Source organism: Papio anubis, chromosome 16 (assembly GCF_008728515.1).
Source record: "Papio anubis isolate 15944 chromosome 16, Panubis1.0, whole genome shotgun sequence".
Classification (NCBI taxonomy): Eukaryota; Metazoa; Chordata; class Mammalia; order Primates; family Cercopithecidae; genus Papio; species Papio anubis.
The window spans coordinates 60061568-60080695 of NC_044991.1; the positions used below are offsets into that span (position 1 = coordinate 60061568).

Genomic DNA, 19128 nt, shown 5'->3' on the forward strand with positions numbered 1-19128 from the left:
CTATACTGGGACCCCACTTTACACTTGCCAGGATAACTATAGATAATAGCAATGGTTGGCTGGGATGTGGACAAACTGGGACTCTTACACATTGCTGGATAGAATGTAGAAAGCTGGCCAGGCACGGTGGCTCACGCCTGTAATCCCAGCACTTTGGGAGGCTGAGGCGGGTGGATCATGAGGTCAGGAGTTTGAGACCAGCCTAGCCAACATGGTGGAACCCCGTCTCTACTAACAATACAAAAATTAGTAGGGCATGGTGACAGGTGCCTGTAATCCCAGCCACTCGGGAGGCTGAGGCAGGAGAATTGCTTGAACCTGGGAGGTGGAGGTTGCAGTGAGCAGAGATCACGATATTGCACTCCAGTCTGGGCAACAAGAGCAAAACTCCAAATTCCGTTTAAAAAAAAAAAAAAAAGTAGAACGCTGCAGTCACTTTGGAGAACAGTCTGGCAGTTCCTCAAAAATTAAGTGTAGAGTTACCATATGATCAAACAGTTCCACTCCCAAGTGTATACCCAAGAGAGATGAAAACATGTTCACATAAAATCTTGTACATGAATGTTTATAGTAGCGTTATTTATCATAATACAGAAGTGGAAACAACCCAAATGTCAACTTCCAAATGGATAAAGTGTGGTATAGTGATACAATGGAATGTTATTTAATAATAAAGAATAAAGTACTGATGCGTGCAACAACATGGATGAACCTTGAAAATACTATGCTAAGTGAAAGAAGCCAACCACAAAATACCACATATTGTGTGATTCCGCTTAAATGACATGTCCAGAATGTCCACATTATACTTTCTATAGAGTTAGAAAGTAGATTAGTGGTTTCCTGAGGCTGGGGGAGGGAGTTGGGGGAATTGGCTGGTGACTACTGGGTAAAGAGTTTCTTTCTGGGGTGATGAAATGGTCTAAAATAGAATGTGGTGGTGGTTGCACAACTCTGAATATACCAAAAACTATTGAATGAGCACTTTAAATTGGTAAATTATATGTGAATTATGTTCAATATAGTTGTGTTTAGATATCTGTAAAAATGATGGTGCAAATATTCTTTTTCACAAACCTTTTTTTTTTGTTGTTTATAGTTGTTTATTTGCACATCTAGTAATTTGTCCCAAGGAAAGAGTATGTAAAAGAACGTAAGCCATTTTAAGGCCTTCCATGTATGCTACAAAATTGCACTCCAGAAGGTTTATACAGTTTTGCATTTCATTAGCCTGTTTTGTTTTATCTTTGACAACCTAAAGAATTTATTAGTAGTATTCGTCTGAGGATCCTCTAGATCTATCAGAGTGTCTTTCTTATAGAAGACATTCAATAAATAAATGTCCTAAGTGAACAAAACATTTTTGGTTGATTTTTAGGTGCAAATGGTTTCTTTTGATTTTAATTAAGATGCCTTTGTTTATTAGTGATATTGACATCTTTTCTTATTCTATTGGCTTTGTATAACTTTGTGAATTGTCTCTTCATGTCCTTTGCCTACTTTTCTATTGTGGTAACTATCTTTTATAAATGTTGTATAATTAGTTAAAAATATATTAGGCTGGGCATGGTGGATCATGCCTGTAATCCCAGCTCTCTGGGAGGCCAAGGTGGATGGATCGCTTGAGCCTAAGAGTTCGAGACCAGCCTGGGCAATATAGTGAGACCCCATCTCTTAAAAAAAAAAAACAATAAAAATATATGAAAAGATTAACTCATTGTCTATCATATGGATTATAAATATCCCCCCAAATTTGTCACTTGCTTGTTAATATTATTTATGATGATTTAAAAATTACAATATATTTTTTGGTGTTCAAGTCTGTTTTTGTTCCCATTGTGATATTTTCATTTGCCTATCACTTTCTTAGAGAAAAGATAAACATTGATTCATTCTTTTGTAGGTGTTTTATGATTTCATTGAAAATAAAATCTTCAATGCATCTATTATTTATTTTGTTGTAGGATAAAAGATAACAACATAGGTTTCTCTTATAGTTCATCAGGTATCCCACTACTGTTTATTGAGTCATGTTTTCTGTTGCCACTCTTACTATATGCCAAAGTTTTATGTACATTCGGGTTGGTTTCTGAGCTTTCTATTGTCTTCCATTGCTTTGCTTAAAATTTAAAGTGTATTTTTCTGACTTTCCATACTTGAATATGGTCGAATAAGTCCCCCTTTATTAATCTTGTTTTATTTAAAAATGGTCATTTTCACTAATTTTCCAGTTCAGTAGTTTTATTCTCTCAGTGTAATGTGATTTATCACCCCATTGCTCACTCTATTCATCTCCCAATGCCCAACTAAAAAACTTTAGAAGACTGAGGCTCTTGCCCTGGCCCTATCACTTTCTAGCTATGTGGGCTTAGTCTAGTTATTGAACATGTCTGACTCTCACTTTTCCCCTCTGTAAGTCAGTGAGAATTATATATTTCCTATAAGGTTATGAGGTTCAAATGGAATAATGTGTATACAGGCACTTGGTAAACAATGTGGTCATATGCAAGTGCTTTTTATGGTTTTACCTAAGGGGCCACTGAGGGCCAGAGAAGTGTCGGGACCTATGTAAGGTCACAAGTAAGTTCATGTGGAACACATCTAAAACTAGAACCCCAGCCAGTGTCCCAGGGCCCTTCCAGCTGGGCTCTGCTGCCTGCAGTCTTAGGTGTCTTCTGATTAGCCTGTGTAGTGGTCTTGGTATAAGTGTTTCTCCTGTACTGTCCCCTATAGGTGGTGGCTGGCCATACCATTTCCCTGGTTCCCCCCACGCTCCTGATTACCTGGAAGGGCCATTTGGATAGTGTGGCAGACATCCTGTATGTGGACAACTTCCAGTTGGTTATCAGCGCTGGCCAGGACCGGGACGTCAAGGCTTGGAAACTCTCCGGTGATGCCATTGGTATGGGTCCTGCTGAAGCTCAGCCATGCCCATGGCCCTTCTTTTCTCTGTCCCTGTCTGAACATAAGCTGGTATGAACTTTGTACTCTGTGGGGAGGGACTCTCAGGCCACAGCAAATGCCTTTGCTTAAATAATATTACAGTCTGCCCAATTGTCCGTTCAGCAAATGGTCCTTCCATCTATTCACCCATTCACCCAATATTATTCACCTATGTATATTTTGCAAATCATATATCTGATAAGGCATATTCCTTTCTCTTTTAAAAAATAAACTTAATTGTTGCATTGTATATATATAAAAAAAACCCCATACAAACCCGAAGGGTTCAGCTTGGTGAATTTTGACAAAGTAAACACATCCCCACATAGCCACCGTTCATGTCAAGAAACAATTAGGGCCAGGTGTGATGGCTCACTCCTCTAATCCCAACACTTTTTTGTCCCCTTTTCCTCCTGTGCTGTCTTCCTTTTTTTTTTTTTTTTTGTAGTGCCCTGTCTCTACTAAAAATACAAAAATTAGCCGGGCATGGTGGTGCATTCCTGTAATCCCAGCTACTTGAGAGGCTGAGGCAGGAGAATCATTTGAACCTGGTAGGCAGAGGTTGCAGTGAGCCGAGATCATGCCACTGCACTCCAGCCTGGGCAACAGAGTGAGACTCCGTCTAAAAAAAGAAAAAAAAAAAAAGAATTAAAAGTGACTTATGTACCACCATTACAGTATTACAGCATTCTGTATTTTTCTAAGTACATTTATCAGAAAGTTTTGTATTTTCATATGCTTTCGTGTTCCTGCCTAGCATTCTTTTGTTTCAACTTGAAGGGGTCCCTTTAGCATTTATTTAAAGGCAGGTCTAATGGTGATGAACTCCTCTTGTTTTTATTTATCTGGGAAAAGTTTTATATTTCCTTCATTTTTAAAGGACAACTCTCCTGGATATAGTATTTTTGGATGAGATTTTTTTGTTTTTGTTATTTTTTATTTTTATTATTATTTATTTATTTATTTATTTTGTGACAGAGTCTCACTGTGTCACCTAGGCTGGAATGCAGTGGTGTGATCTCAGCTTACTGCAAGCTCCACCTCCTGGATTCATGCCATTCTCCTGCCTCAGCCTCCTGACTAGCTGGGTCTACAGGCGCCCACCACCACGCCCGGCTAATTTTTTGTATTTGTAGTAGAGATGGGGTTTCACCGTGTTCGCCAGGATGGTCTCGATCTCCTGACCTTGTGATCTGCCTGCCTCAGCCTCCCAAAGTGCTGGGATTACAGCACTGCACCTGGCCGAGTTTTTGTTCTTTTTATAATGTGTCTCCTTGTGGATTACTTTGACTTTATCCTAGTTGGAATCCCTTGAGCTTCTTAAATATAGGTTTCTTTTCCTTTTTAAGATTTGAAACATTTTCAGCCATTATTTACTAAAATAAGCTTTTTGTCCCTTTCTCTCTCTCTCTCTCCTCCTTCTGGTACTACCATAATGCATATATTGTCCATTTGATGATGTCTCATAAATCCCTTAGGCTTTCTTTACTCTTTAAAATTCTTTTTTCTTTTTGCTTCTTTGACTGGATATCTTCAAGTCTGCTGATTTTTCCTTCTGCTTGATCAAGTCTACTGTAGATGACCTTTGAATTCAATTATTTTATTTTTCATCTTTGGCTCTAGAATTTTTTTTTTTTCTTTCTTCGAGATGGGGTCTTGCTCTGCCACCCAGGCTTGAGTGCAGTGGCACGAATTCAGCTCACTGAAGCCTTGACCTCCCAGCCTCAAGTGATCTTCCCACCTCAGCCTCCTGAGTAGCTGGGACTACAGGTGCATGCCATCACGCCTGGCTAATTTTTTGTATTGTTTGTAGAGACAGGGTTTCACCATGTTGCCCAGGCTGGCCTTGAATTCCTGAGCTCAAGTGATCCGCCCGCCTAAGCTTCCCAAAGTGTTGGGATCATAGTTGTGGGCCACCATGGCTGGCCTCTGGTTCTTTTCTATATTTTCTGGGTCCTCACTAGTATTCTCATTTTGTTCATGTATTGTTTCTGAGCTTGTTGAGCATTTTTATCATGGTTGCTTAGAATTCTTTGTCAAATAATTCATATACCTCAATTTCTTTAGCGGCAGTAAATTTGCAATTTACATGCATAAGTTTATTTTTTTTAGGAGTCCATTATCTCTTGCTCCCTCTGGTGTCTGTTTGGAGTACTGCAAGTTCTCTAGAGCTGCTACAAGCTTCCCCCAGGCCTCTAGAATATGCTGGGTCCTTCAATAGTCTGAGAGAGGCAAGACAGAAACCAGTCTCTTGGGTACCCCTCAAAGGCTAAGAAAGGCTAACACTGGATATATATGCTCCAAATCTGCTTCCTCAGGGAGAAGCTGGAAGTTGGGTTATTTTCCCTACTCATTCCTCAGAGCGGCAGGAGGGACTCTGATAGTGAGTGTATGCTAGTCTAAATTGTCACCTTTGTTCTTAGTAGCCCAGTCTGGTGCCCCTTCCTGTCAGTGCTTAGATTCAGGCAAGACAGAAACTGGTTCATCATGCAGCCCTCTGAAAAGTCTGCATGTTAGATGTACATCTCAGTCTTTCCCTCCCAGGGAGAAGCTGGAAGCTGGGGGTTCCTTCCCAATCTGCTTCACTGAGCCAGGAGGAGGGATTACAAGTGAGCACCATGAATTTTCCTACTGGCTTCAGTGCAGCTGGGGTGTGTGTGTGTGTGTGTGTGTTTGTTTGTTTTGCATTCATCTGGGATGAATGGTCCTGGTTTCTGGTCCATGTACTGTTGTTCAGTCAGTGTCTCCATAAGGGGAAGGAGGTGCTGGATCTTCCTATTCTACCATCTTGCTGATGTCACCCATTTTTTGTATCTTTCAAAGACGTCTTTGACTATCCCCTAAATATAATATCTAGTGTTTTTTTTAGAAGCTTGATTGTTTTAAAAATCAGATTTTTGAAGTGTAATTTATATCCAATAAAAGCACGTTTCAAAAGTATATAGTTCTATGAGGTTTCATGAATGCATAGAATTGTGTAATTGGTATCACAGTCAAGATATAGACATTACCCCAAAAAGCGACCTCATGTCTCCTCATGATAAACTCTATTTCCTTCTCCTAACCCCTGGCAGCCATTGATCTGTTTTGTCTCTATAGTTTTGCCTTTTCCAGATTATCATAAATGGAAACATACACATGTAGCTGAGTGAAATTCTAACTTTCACTTAGCATAATCAATTTTAGATTCATCTGTGTCGTTGAATGTTTCAGTAGTTTGTTCTTTTTATTGCTGAGTATTATTCCACTGTATGGCTCTGTCATAGTTTGTTAATCCATTCACCAGTTATAGGACATTTGGGTCATTGTCAGTTTTGGGTGATTATGAATGAAGCTGTTTTAAACATTGTTTTCATTTCTGTTGGGTAAGTATTTAGAAGCAGAACGACTGGGTTGTATGGTTAAGTGTATTGAAACTTTATGAGAAACGACCAAACTGTTTTGCATTTCTACCTCTGCGTCTTCATCAACATTTGGTGTTTGATCTGTTATTATTTTAAATTTTAATAATCTATGATTATAGCATGATATTTCAATACTCTTCTCTCAGTAATTTATAAAACAACTCTACAGAAAATCATTAATGATCTAGAATACTTGAATAACACTATCAAACAATTTTACTTAATTGACATTTATAGATCATTCATAAACAAAATAAACATTATTATTATTATTATTATTTTGAGACGGAGTCTCGCTCTGTCGCCAGGCTGGAGTGCAGTGGCGCAATCTCGGCTCACTGCAACCTCCGCCTCCCGGATTCACGCCATTCTCTTGCCTCAGCCGCCTGAGTTGCTAGGACTACAGGTGAGCGCCACCACACCCAGATAAATTTTTTTTTTGGAATTTTAGTAGAGATGGGATTTCACCATGTTGGCCAGAATGGTCTCGATCTCTCGACCTCATGATCCGCCCGCCTCGGCCTCCCAAAGTGCTGGGATTACAGGCGTGAGCCACCGCGCCTGGCCAACATTATTTTTAAGTGCACACAGAACATTAATTCAAACAGACCATATTCTGGGCCACAAAACAAATCTCAATAATTTCAAAAGGATTTATGCCATAGAGAGTATGTTCTCTGATCCCAATGAAACTGAATTATGAATCAAAAACAGAAATATCTTTGAAATATCCCTAAATATTTGGAAGATAAATGACACACTTCTAAATAACCCATGGGCCAAAAAAGAAATCCAGAGGGAAATTAGAAAACATTTTGAACTGAATGAAAATGAAAATATAACATTTCAAAATTTATGAGATGCCACAAAAAACAGTAGTAAGGGGGAAATTTATAACACTAAATTCCTATACTAGAAGGAAAAAAGTTCAAATCACTAGCCTCAACTTCCACATTAAGAAACTAGAAAGAGGCCTGGTGCAGTGGCTCACGACTTTGGGAGGCAGGTGGGGAGATCATTTGAACCCAGGAGTTCAAGACCAGCCTGGGCAACATAACGAGACCCCATCTCAATGAAAGAAAGAAAAGAAAGAAAGAAGGAAAGAAAGAAAGAGCAAGTTGAACCCAAAGTAAATAGAAGAAAGGAAATAATAAAGATTAGAATGGAAATCGATGAAACAGAAAAATAAAAAATAATAGGGAAAATCAATGAAGCCAGAAGCTGGTTCTTTGAAAAGATCAATTAAATTGATAAACCTCCAGCTAGACTGGGCAGGAAAAAGAGACAGAAGACACAAATTACCAATATCAGGAATAAGTGGGATGACATCACTGCTGATTCTACAGATGTTAAAAGGATAACAATGAAATACTATAAACAACTTTATACAATAAATTTGGCAACTTATATGAAATAAACTCCTTGAAAGACACAAACTACTAAAGCTTACACAAGAAGAAGCAGATAACCCAAATATCCTTATATCAAAGAAATTAAATTTGTAGTTTAAAACGCTCTTCACAAAGATATCTCCAGGCCTAAATGGCTTCCCTGGTGAATTTTACCAAATATTTGAAGGAGAAATAATATAAGTTCTACAGAAACTCTTCCAGAAAGTTGAAAAGGATACAATACTTCCCAACTCATGAGGCAACTTGGTACCAAAACCTGACTAAGACATTATAAGAAGAAAGTGAAAAAGAAAAGGAAAGAAAGAAAGAAAGAAACAAACAATTGATTAATATCCCTCATAAGCATAAATGCAAAATATCTTAACAAAACTTTTGCAGATAAAATCCAGCAATATATAAGAAGGGTAATATATCATGATCAAATAGGGTTTACCCCAGATATACAAGGTTGGTTTAATATTTGAAAATCAATATAATTTATTATATTAATAAACTTAAAGTGAAAAACTATGTGATTATCTTGTTATAATAAAGTCATTTGACCAAATTCAACATCCATTTCTGATAAAAACATTTAGCAAAATAGAAAAAAACTTCCTCAATCTGAGGAAGTGCATCTGTGAAAAAACCTAAAACTAACTTCACACCTAATGGTGAAAAGCTGAGTACTTTGCCCTAACCAGGAATAAGACATGCCACTTCGATTCAAAGTTAGACTAGAAGTGTAGAGGGCAGTTAGAGAAGGAAAAAAAAGGCATTCAGATTGGAAAGGAAGAAATAAAACTTTTTATTTGTAGTTGACTAATTGTCTATGTAGAAAATCCAGTGGATTTTACTAAAAAGAGTTAGTAAGGAGTTTAACAAGTTTGCAGGATACAAAATCAGTATAAAAAATCAATTGTATTTCTATATACTAGCAATGAACAGTCAGAAATGGAAGTAAAAGATACATTTACGATAACATAAAACATGAAATACCAAGATATGTAAGTACACAGAAAAGTACTACAAAACATTGCTGAGACAAAGTGTAGAAGATTTACTGTTAATGGGTAGAAGACTCTCTGATTAAGAATAAAATTATCTCCAAATTAATTTGTAGGTTAACTGAAATACCAATCAATATCCCAGAAGAATTTTTGCAGAAATTGACACACTGATTCTAAAATTTATATAAACCAGTCAAAATAGCTTTGGCAAAGGAAACTAAGATGAAGCGCTAACATTGCCTGATTTCAGGACTTATTGTGAAGCCATGGTAATCAAGACAGTGTGGTAATGGCATAGAGACAGACAACTAGATCAATGGAATGGCACAGAAAGTCCAGAGATACACCCATACATATACGGACATCTGTTTCCGACAAAGGTGCAAAGGCAATTCAGTGGAGAAAAGACAGACTTAAAGCAACGAACTTGGATCCACACTTCACACCACATACAAAAAGCAGCTCAAAATGGGCTGTGCATGGTGGTTCATGCCTGTAATCCAAACACTTTGGGAGGCTGAGGTGGGAAGATCACTTGAGGCCAGGAGTTCGAGACCAGACTGACCAACATGAGAAGACCCCATCTGCTAAACATACAAAAAATTAGCCAGGCATGGTGGTGCCGGCCTGCAATCCCAGCTACCCAGGAGGCTGAAGCACGAGAATGGCTTGAACCTGGGAGGTGGAGGCTGCAGTGAGCCCAGATCACGCCACTGCACTACAGCCTGGGCGACAAAGCAAGACTCTGTCTCAAAAAAACAAAACAAACAAAAACAATTCAAAATGGATCATAGAACTAAAGGCGAAAGTTAAAACTAAAACTTCTAGAAGAAATCATGGGAGAAAACCTTTGTGACCTTGGTTTAGGCAAAGATTGTTTGGATGCAACACCAGTAGAGCACAATTAATAAAATATCAAGTTAGTAACAGTTTATCAAACTTAAAAACTTCTGCTCTTCAAAAGACATTGTTAAGAGAACAGAAAGAGGCCGGGCGCGGTGGCTCAAGCCTGTAATCCCAGCACTTTGGGAGGCCGAGACGGGCGGATCACGAGGTCAGGAGATCGAGACCACCCTGGCTAACACGGTGAAACCCCGTCTCTACTAAAAAATACAAAAAACTAGCCGGGCGAGGTGGCGGGCGCCTGTAGTCCCAGCTACTCGGGAGGCTGAGGCAGGAGAATCGCGTAAACGCGGGAGGCGGAGCTTGCAGTGAGCTGAGATCCGGCCACTGCACTCCAGCCTGGGCGACAGAGCGAGACTCCGTCTCAAAAAAAAAAAAAAAAAAAAAAAGAGAACAGAAAGATAAACCACAGACTGGGAGAAGATATTTGCAAATCCTATATCTGATAAAGCTCCTATTTAGAATATATGAACTCTCAGAACTCAATAAGGAAACAAATAATACAATAAAAACATTAGAAAAAGGTTTGGATAGACCACAAATTTGAAGAAACTTCACTGTAAGAATTAAAGAGGAAACACGAAGGACAGCTCGACAGTCAGCAGGGACAGGTTTATTTTAAATAAACCTGAGAGGGGCGGCTGGCTGAGTTAGGTTAGAGCCACACTCTCTTACAGACTAAGAGTTTTTAAGGATTCAGGGTGGGAGAGTTTATCAGAGGCTTGGACTGCTTCTGTGTCTTTTTGTTGTGCTTATCTGGGAGGGAGAGTTGTGTGTCTGTTCCCATACATCTTTCTGCAGCTGCAGGCATATCCCCTCTGCTTTTAGCTTCCCTATCTTAGTGCACCTGAAGGGAAAGGAATGTGCTTATTAAGACCCACTGTTTTACTGGGGCCCATTGTATGAGGGTGAAGTTTAGCAGTTACCCAAGAGACTTTCCCCTGACCTCCCTCTGTGCCGGAGCTGTCTTATCAGTGTTTTACTGTCTGCTCTTTCTGTCTGCTTGTAGTTAGAAGTGATTTCCTTGAAATGCATGAGGCTAGAAAGGGAGCTGGAACTTAAAGTGGTGGTGTTTGTCCGCGATGACGGTGCTCCTGCTCTGTCATTCACCAAAGAAAATATATAGAAGCATGGAAAACAATGCTCAATATTTATTCATTAGAAGAGACATACTAATTAAAACCGCTAAAGATACCATTTATCTTATTAGAATGGCTGAAATTAAACAATATTGATCATACTAAGATGGTATATGAAGGAGCTGAAACTCTCCTGCATGGCTAATGGGAACGTATAATGGTACAACTGCTTTGGAAAGCATTTTGGCAGTTTCTTAATAAAGTTAAATGTGCCGCTATGATATGAGTCAGCTGTTCCACTTCTATGAAAGCATATGCCCGGGTAAAGACTACATACATAAATGTTCACAGCAGTATTTTTTATTTTATTTATTTATTTATTTATTTATTTTTGAGACGGAGTCTCGCTCTGTCGCCCAGGCTGGAGTACAGTGGCCGGATCTCAGCTCACTGCAAGCTCTGCCTCCTGGGTTTATGCCATTCTCCTGCCTCAGCCTCCCGAGTAGCTGGGACTACAGGCGCCCGCCGCCTCGCCCGGCTAGTTTTTTGTATTTTTTAGTAGAGACGGGGTTTCACTGTGTTAGCCAGGATGGTCTCAATCTCCTGACCTCGTGATCCGCCCGTCTCGGCCTCCCAAAGTGCTAGGATTACAGGCTTGAGCCACTGCGCCTGGCTAGATTTTTTTTTTTAGTTTTAGAGTGTCCATTTGATTCTTTTCTATAGATTGCAATTCTTCTTTTCCACCATTTTATTCAATTTTCTTTAATTTTATTTAACATTATTTGTAACAGTTATTTAAAGTTTTAATCTGCTAACTCCAATGTCTGAATCTTCTGGAGGGTCCACTTCTAATGCCTATTTCTTCTCTTGATTATTGGTTTTATTTGCCTTTTCAAATGTCATATATACAAAATAAAATTTAAAAAAATCCAAAACTTTTCTGGGCTTGTATAAATGGACTGCAAAGACTTTAGTTGATATTATTTCCCCCAGAGCATTTGCTCTTTCCTCTGTATAGGGCTGAGCATCTCCATCAAGTTGGGGATTGAACTGGGTTGGGGCTGAGTAGCAGCTTTAGGAGGACTCAGTTTGCCTCTGTGTTCAGTTGTCTCAAGGATGAAATCTGTGTCTGTTTCAGGCTCCTCCTTCAGTGGGACTCTGTTTCCCAATGATCTCATTCTGCTTTTCTATACCAGCACCTACAACCCCAGCCTCCCTGGTGCTCGGCAAATGTCCTAACAAGAAAAACAGCTGTGCATTCAGGCGAGATTTATTAATCATACCAGCCACAGTGGATGTCAGAAGCTCTGCTGGTCTCTGTCTCTCTAAGCCAAGTCTGATTCTCATTAAGCCCGTGTGTAGACTCAGGAGTGCCCCCGAGACAAGAAAGCAGCTCCTACTCCGAGCTTTTCTTGGAAAAACTTGTCCCTTTCTGTCATTTTAGTTCACCTGGCCCTCTGCTTCTATTGCTCTCCAGTGGTTTTTTTTGTTTGTTTTTAATGATTTTGTACCTATCTGTTTTATTTTTCTTAACTTTAAAAATCCTGCAGCAGGAGAATGGCCTGCTACTCACTATTCTCTGCCCAGGAGCAGGACTTAATTCTGTTTTCACTATCTACTTTTTACTCCAGCCCCATTCCTTCCCCCACCACCCCCAATCTCATATCTGATGGGTGTCTGACCATTTTATGCCATTGCCATTTTACACACAAGCTACCTGAAGCCCAACTGAGGATCATTCAGTCACTGCCATAGTACTCTCCCCATCTCAGTTCACATGTGGGGCAGGATGCTTTAGGCCTGAGCTCCGAATGTGTCCTAGGGCTTCTGTCTGGCTCCTCCACATATTTGTGGAGTACTCAGTGTCATGCTTGGCATATGGTGGGCACTCAACATTTGAGTGGGTGTGGGGGCTGAGGGTAGGGGTTGCTAGCTGACCCCTGAAGGTGGAGGATAAGGGGCAGAGGGCTTGGAGGAGGGGAGTATGCCAGTTGTGGTTCTGAGCAGTGTCTGGTCAAATCACAGGAACATTTGGCCTGAGTGTGTGGAAAAGACTACAGGATGCCCGTGATGGTCCTCATGAAAACAGAGCAAGCTTAGAGGAAGAGGGCAGCTCCACTGGCACCACCCAGAAGGCCTTCCATCTGGAACTGCAGTGAGTGAGCACAGCCTGCTTGATCTTCTCTGGCCTGAGGAGGGAGAGGCTGTGAGTCTTCCCAGGTCCCAGGAAGCCTCTGCCTGGGTTGAGTAGAGCTAGACATGGGTGAGGAGGACCCTCAGAAGGCCAGAGGCTTGAGAGTTGCAGGCAACTCTAGTCCACAGTGGCAGCTATGGCTGGAGAGCCCAGGCCCTGTTTTAGCCCAGCTCAGCTGAAAGGTTGAGTGGTGAAAGGGGAAAATACAAAAACCCAATTGCTTGGATGGGGCCCTGTCCCCCAGCCAGGCCCAGATTTGCTAGAGCTGACTTCCCTGCGGAGGTCATTGCTGCATGGCCAGAGGTCCCTGGCAGAGGAGTGCTCAGGCCCAAGGCCCTGATCCTGAGTGGACATTTGTGTTATTTCCCTGATTTGCAGGGAACATCAGGCTGCTGGCTACTTGTTCCTCCCCCTGCAGTTTCATCTCCTACCCACTCCATCCACTCCATCCTTATTCCTGACCAAGTCTCCAGTAATTCTGGTTCATTCAAGAAAATGTGTATTGAGATCCTACTGACTGCCAGACCTTGTGCTAGGTTCTAGAGATACAAGACATCCAGACACAGTCCTGCTTCAGAGAACTACAGTTTACTCGGGGAGGTGGACGTGCAGACTCATGGCTGCAGTTTTATGTGATAAGTAATGAGAGTATTAGGAACAGGGATGGCTCAGAGGACAATCTACGTGATTGAGTGGATCAAGTAAGGAAGGCTGCATAGGAGAGGTGATTTTGGAGTTGGGTTTTGACATTTAAGTAGGAGTCTGTCAGGTACCCACAGAATCTTTGTGGCTCCAGTGCTGCCATCAAGGCATACATCTTCACAGTGCTGTGGAGGGACATCAAACAAGGCAAAGGCAGGGTTTCCCTGGGGCAGGGGGCAGACATGTTTGAATAGTCCACAAGGGGAGGTCCAGATAAAGCCAGACGGGGTGTCAGGTCTGCATGGTGGAGAGGACAGAGTGGTGGGAGAGTGGCAGGACTTGCTGGGCCAGCTGCATCGATCCAGGATTTGCAAATTCCATACTTGCTCAGTGATGGGCTCTGGGAATTTGCCCTGGGGGAGGGATGGAAGTTTGGAAAGGATCAGGCCCAGGAAGGGAAAGCTTTTCAGGGTTTCTGGGAGGGTCACCCTGCCTTGTGGTGGGGGGACATCTTGTGAAGAAAAGCCCCCCACACTAGGGAGCAGCGGGATCTGGCTGAGGCCCTGATATACCAGCGGCGAGAGCAGGCGGCGCTGATGGCCCTCCTGCATGGGAAGGCAGATAAGGAGACAGAAGCTTGGGCCAGGCTGCAGAAGATGGCCCTGATGTCCCCATGGGCCGGAGAGCGCCCCCTGGAAGACATTGAGGACAGCTGGAGCAAGTGGGAGTCCAGGGACAAGCAGGTAAGGCTGGGAGGGGAGCACAGGGAGGGGTGCGGGGACCCCCAACTCGCAGGCTTCACTCTTGGGCGTGGCTCCTGCAGGTGAGCAAAGTCTTGGGAGCAGCGTATAAGCCCAAGGAACGCTTGCGGAATACCAGGTTCCTGTCCATGAGGGTGCCGTACGGCTGGATGAAGCAGCAGGTGAGGCGGGATGGGGCGGCTCCCCAGGAGGCTGGGTCAGGGGCCAGGGAATCCCATGTCCACCGGCAGCCACCCTTGTGCCCACACGGCCCTTCAGTGGGGGTGGACGGGAGCATTTGTCCTTTAACAGGATTCTGGGCCATAGACAGTTCTGGGATGAGACTGATGTGTCTGGTTTGTTTGCCAATGCCCTGGCTGAGGTCACTGGCGCAGCTTTTGTCCTTGAGAACAAGCCTCAAGGGCCTGTGGGACAAGGTCCCCCTTGGGCAGGGCCCCTGTCTATAGCCTCCAAGCATTTCCTATGGTCTGTGGCTGTCCATTTGCTGGTTAGCATATTTCCCACCTGTGTCCCCACTACCGTGGTGCTCAAACAGCAGACCAGGGTGTCGTGCCAGGCCCGTAGTAAGAGACAGGGTAAATGGAAGGAGTGGCTCTCCACTGGGGACAGAAAGGAGCAGGGGATGTTCGAAAGAGCAGATTAGAGCTCCAGATTTGAGATCCCAGCCTCTCCCAGCCTCCCTGTCCTTGTCTGCCATGGGAGATAACACTGAAGGCCATGTCTCTACAGGGCCCCCTGTCCCGGGCTGGGGAGAGGCTGGTGTGAGATGGATTGTTCCAAGGAGCTCTTTGCACCTGGGCCTCACCCAGCGTCCAGCTCGAGGCCTCATTCGCAGAAGCGGACAGTCTCCTCGCCAGCTCACAGGGTCGTCAGAAGCACCATAATTGGGTGGAGAGCAGGGCTGGGTGCCTGGCCTGGTGCAGGGTGGATGCATGGGTCTGCAGACAACGGTGATTAGTGGCAACCACGGTCCTCTGGACATGCCTTCTTGGCATGGGAAGACCCCAGGGCACCTGATCCTGGGTGTCCCTGGCTCCACCTGGTGCCCCGTTCCCGCTCCCCACTCTGTTCCCTGCAGATCTCGCCTCAGGTCTACCAAAGCCTGCACTTCAATGATCTGATGCCTACCCAGCAGCCCGACTTCCTGACCAGCAGGGGCCCAGACCAGCAGGACCAGCACATCCGCCTGGTAGCCCACGATGTCCAGAAGGACCTGGTGCCCAGCAGGGAGCAGGCTGTGCTGGATACCATGGACAGCACGCCTGCAGCCACCTCCTCCCCATCTTCCTTGTTATCTGTCACCGCCTCAGCCTCCAGGCTGCTGGACTCCAGCTTGCCTGCCTTCCTGAGGCCCCAGTTCTCTTTCTTGCTGTGGCCCCAGTCGGCCTCCACGGCCCATTCCACCCCCTCAGTCCCATCCCCGGTGTCCAAGTCCACCCTGCAGAGGTCAGCAACCCCCAAGCACATTGTCTCCTCCCTCGAGCAGCCCCCAAGGCCTCTGAAGGCCACCTTCATGTCTTCTGTGAAGGAGGGCTCCCATGTCAGGTTCTGAGGTGCTCTGCCATCTTCTCTAGTCCAGCAGCAGGGCCACCAGGCCCATGGCGGGCCTGCATGTCCCTGGCTTATTCCCTACCAGACCCAGAGGATGTGGCCCTTCCCCCGGCTGCCCCACTTGCCTCTCTGGGGAAGTCCACCTGTCTCCTAATCTTATCTTCTCTCTGGCCCCGCACAGAGCCCTGGGGCAGAAAATAAATGTTCTCAGCTGTGGGCGTCCACAGGCGATGAGGTCGGGCTGTGTGTTCCTTACCCCCTTAGGTCCCTCCTTATCTGAGACCGTTCACATCCCCTGGCCCTGGCAGAGGCAGAGAGGAGAGTCCCTCTCCAAGGACACCTGAGCGTGGCTGGTTGCCTTGGAAACTTGGTTCAGCCTCATTGCAAGAGTGAGGCCTGGCAGCCATCTGGTGAGGGTCATGGCTGTTTTTCTTCTGCCCCTGCTGTCTGTCAGTCTTCCCTCATCATCAAACACTCCATCCCAAGCACCCTTTTCTGTCCTGTGTGCAGAGAGGGCTGGAAGCACGGTGGGCAGCACCCCTCGTGGCTCTGCCGCTGTCTGGCTATGGAGTCCCATGTGTCCTTCCCCTCTGGCCCAGAGTCACCTGTCCAGACCTCTGCTGGGCCGTCAGCCCTCTCGGCAGCTGGAGACCCCATTCTGGGGCATGTGGGGTCTTCTGGACACATCATCTGCGGCCTGAAGGGAGCCGGGGCTGCCTGCTGCTGCTGAGCAAGGAGGAGGTGGCTATAGGCTTGGGGTTCTTGGGGGATCTGTCTGTCCCAGTGTCCCCACAGACCCTCCTGCCCAGTCCGAGGCTCAGCCCTGAGGGGCACCTGTGTCCTTTCTCATCTCTCTCTTTCTCCTTCCATCTCCCTTTACACTTCACAGCGGTGGAAACATGGGCTGCCCGCCACCACTCTGCTGGGAGGTGTTTTGGTTCTTTTTGTTGTTTCTGAGAAGGAGTCTCACTCTGTCACCCAGGCTGGAGTGCAGTGGCGCGATCTCGGCTCACTGCAACCTCTGCCTCCCAGGTTCGAGTGATTCTCCTGTCTCAGCCTCTCGAGTAGCTGGGATTACAGGCATGCGCCACCACACCCAGCTGATTTTTGTATTTTCAGTAGAGACAGGGTTTCGCCATGTTGGCCAGGCTGGTCTCGAACTCCTGATCCCAAATGATCCGCCCACTTTGGCCTCTCAAAGTGCTGGAATTACAGGCATGAGCCACCGCGCCCAGTCTGCTGGGAGTTTCTGGGTCACCTGTGCCTCCTTCCTGGGATCACTGCATCCTCTCCTGTGTGAAGAAATTATGATCTGAGCCCTCCCCGCTTGTTTCTTGCATTAAGGAGTCAGGGGCACCCAGGAGCCAGGCATTTTTGAGGCCAAAATCCATCTGCAGGTTGTATCCCAATTACCGTCTCTATCCGTTTCCTAGTGCTGCTGGAACAAAAGTACCATACTTGATGTCTTAAAACAACAGAAACTTATTGTCTCAGCTCTGGAGGCTGGAGGTCAAGGTGCCGGCTTGGAAGAGGCTGCAGCTTACGTGTCAGTAGCTTCCCAGTAAACCCGCCCAGCAGCCCTTGTTGATTTTCACTTTCACAGCAAACACCTATTAAGTGCCTTCTAATCTAGAAAACGCTTCCTTACGGCGGAGCTGAAAAAGGCGTCTGTCTGGGGCTGAGGAGAGGCTGCTGTCTGGGCCACAGAGGATCACGGCCTGTGTCCCTAGGAGGAGGTGCTGGGGATCAGACACCTTTGCGCTCGGGGTTGGGAGCACAGATTAAGGGGCCCTGCCCAGGCCACGCAGACCCCACGCAGTGCCTGCCGTGGCCTTCCCCTCATACCACCTCCCCTGGGAAGGGGCTTCTCATTTTAGACCTCTGCCTTTGCATCCTAGGGCTCCTGGATGCCCCTGGAAGTTGGTAACAGTTGAAGGCCACCACACAGGGGCCTTCAAGCACCAGATATTAATTTTTTCACAGTTCTGGAGGCCAGAAGCCCAAAATCAAGGTGTCAACAGGGCACCTTAAACCTGGTGGGGGAGGACCCTTCCTTGCCTCTTCCAGCTTCTGGTGTTTGCTGGTAATCCTTGCTTGGTGTTACTTGGCTTAGAGATGCATTCCCCGTCCCCCTCCTCACTCTGCCTCCATTGTCACACGGCCATCTCCGTCATGGGTCTCCATGATCCCTCCCTCCCTCTTTCTCTCTTTCCCGCCCTCCCTCCCTTCCTCCCTCCCTTCTTCCCTTCCTTCCTTCTCCCCCCCTTCTCCTCCTCCTTCTTCTTCTTCCTCTTCTCCTTCTTCTCCCCCCTCCTACCCCCTCCTCCTCCCCGTTTCCCTCCTCCTCCCCCTTCCCCTCCTCCTCCTTCCCCTCCTCCTCCCCTTTCTTCTTCTTTCTTCTTTCTTCTTCTTCTTCCCTCCCTCCTCTTCTTCTCCTTTTCCTTTGAGCCAGGGTCTCACTCTGTCTCCAAGGTGGAGTAGAGTGGTGTGATGATCATAGCTGACTGCAGCCTCAACCCCCCAGGCTCTAGAGATCCTTCCACCTCAGCCTCCCAAATAGCTGAGATCACAGGTGCACACCACTATGCCTGGCTACTTTTTAGAATTTTTTGTAGAGGCCGAGCACAGTGGCTCATGCCTGTAATCCCAGCACTTTGGGAGGCCGAGGTGGGTGGATCACCTGAGGTCAGGAGTTTGAGACCAGCCTGGCCAATATGGCGAAACCCTGTCTCTACTAAAAATACAATAATTAGTTGGGCGTGGTAGTGCATGCCTGTAATCCCAGTCACTCGGGAGGCTGAGACAGGAGAATTGCTTGAATCTGGGAGGCAGAGGTTGCAGTGAGCCTAGGTTGTGCCACTGCACTCCAGCCTGGGCAACAGAGCAAGACTCTGTCTCAAAAAAATAAAAAAATAAATGAATATTTTTGTAGATACTAGGTCTTGCTATGTTGCCCGGGCTGGTCTCAAACTCCTGGGCTCAAGGGATCCTCCTGCCTCAGACTCCCAAAGTGCTGGGATTACAGGCATGAGCCACTGCGCCCGACCACAATGTCTTCTCATAAGGACACCAGGCATATAGGATTAAGGGCCTGCCCTACTCTAGTATGACTTCATCTTAACTGATGACTTCTGCAACGACCCTATTTCCAAATCAGGCCACATTCTGGGGTACTGGGCCTGAGGGCTTCAACGTATCTTTTTGGAGGACACAGGTCAACCCATAACAGCCCCCGAGGTTGGGGAGTGGA

The 19128-nt window shown here is 45.2% G+C and overlaps 1 protein-coding gene across 5 annotated transcripts in view; it reads left to right on the forward strand.

Annotated features, from left to right (window-relative positions):
• The window catches only part of EFCAB8 (EF-hand calcium binding domain 8), a 104516-nt gene extending 87640 nt beyond the window's left edge, over positions 1–16876 (forward strand). For 3 of the 5 annotated variants that reach the window (XM_021921134.2, XM_021921135.2, XM_021921137.2), the window contains 5 exons: positions 2734–2902; positions 12756–12885; positions 14105–14309; positions 14390–14488; positions 15406–16876. In XM_021921134.2, coding sequence (XP_021776826.1) covers positions 2734–2902; positions 12756–12885; positions 14105–14309; positions 14390–14488; positions 15406–15879 — 1077 coding nt within the window. In that variant the 3' untranslated portion in view covers positions 15880–16876. Of the gene's footprint in view, positions 1–2733; positions 2903–12755; positions 12886–13302; positions 14085–14104; positions 14310–14389; positions 14489–15405 lie in introns of those variants that run through there. The other 2 variants (XM_009216328.4, XM_021921136.2) reach the window with 2 other exon arrangements.
• The last annotated feature ends 2252 nt before the right edge of the window (positions 16877–19128 follow it).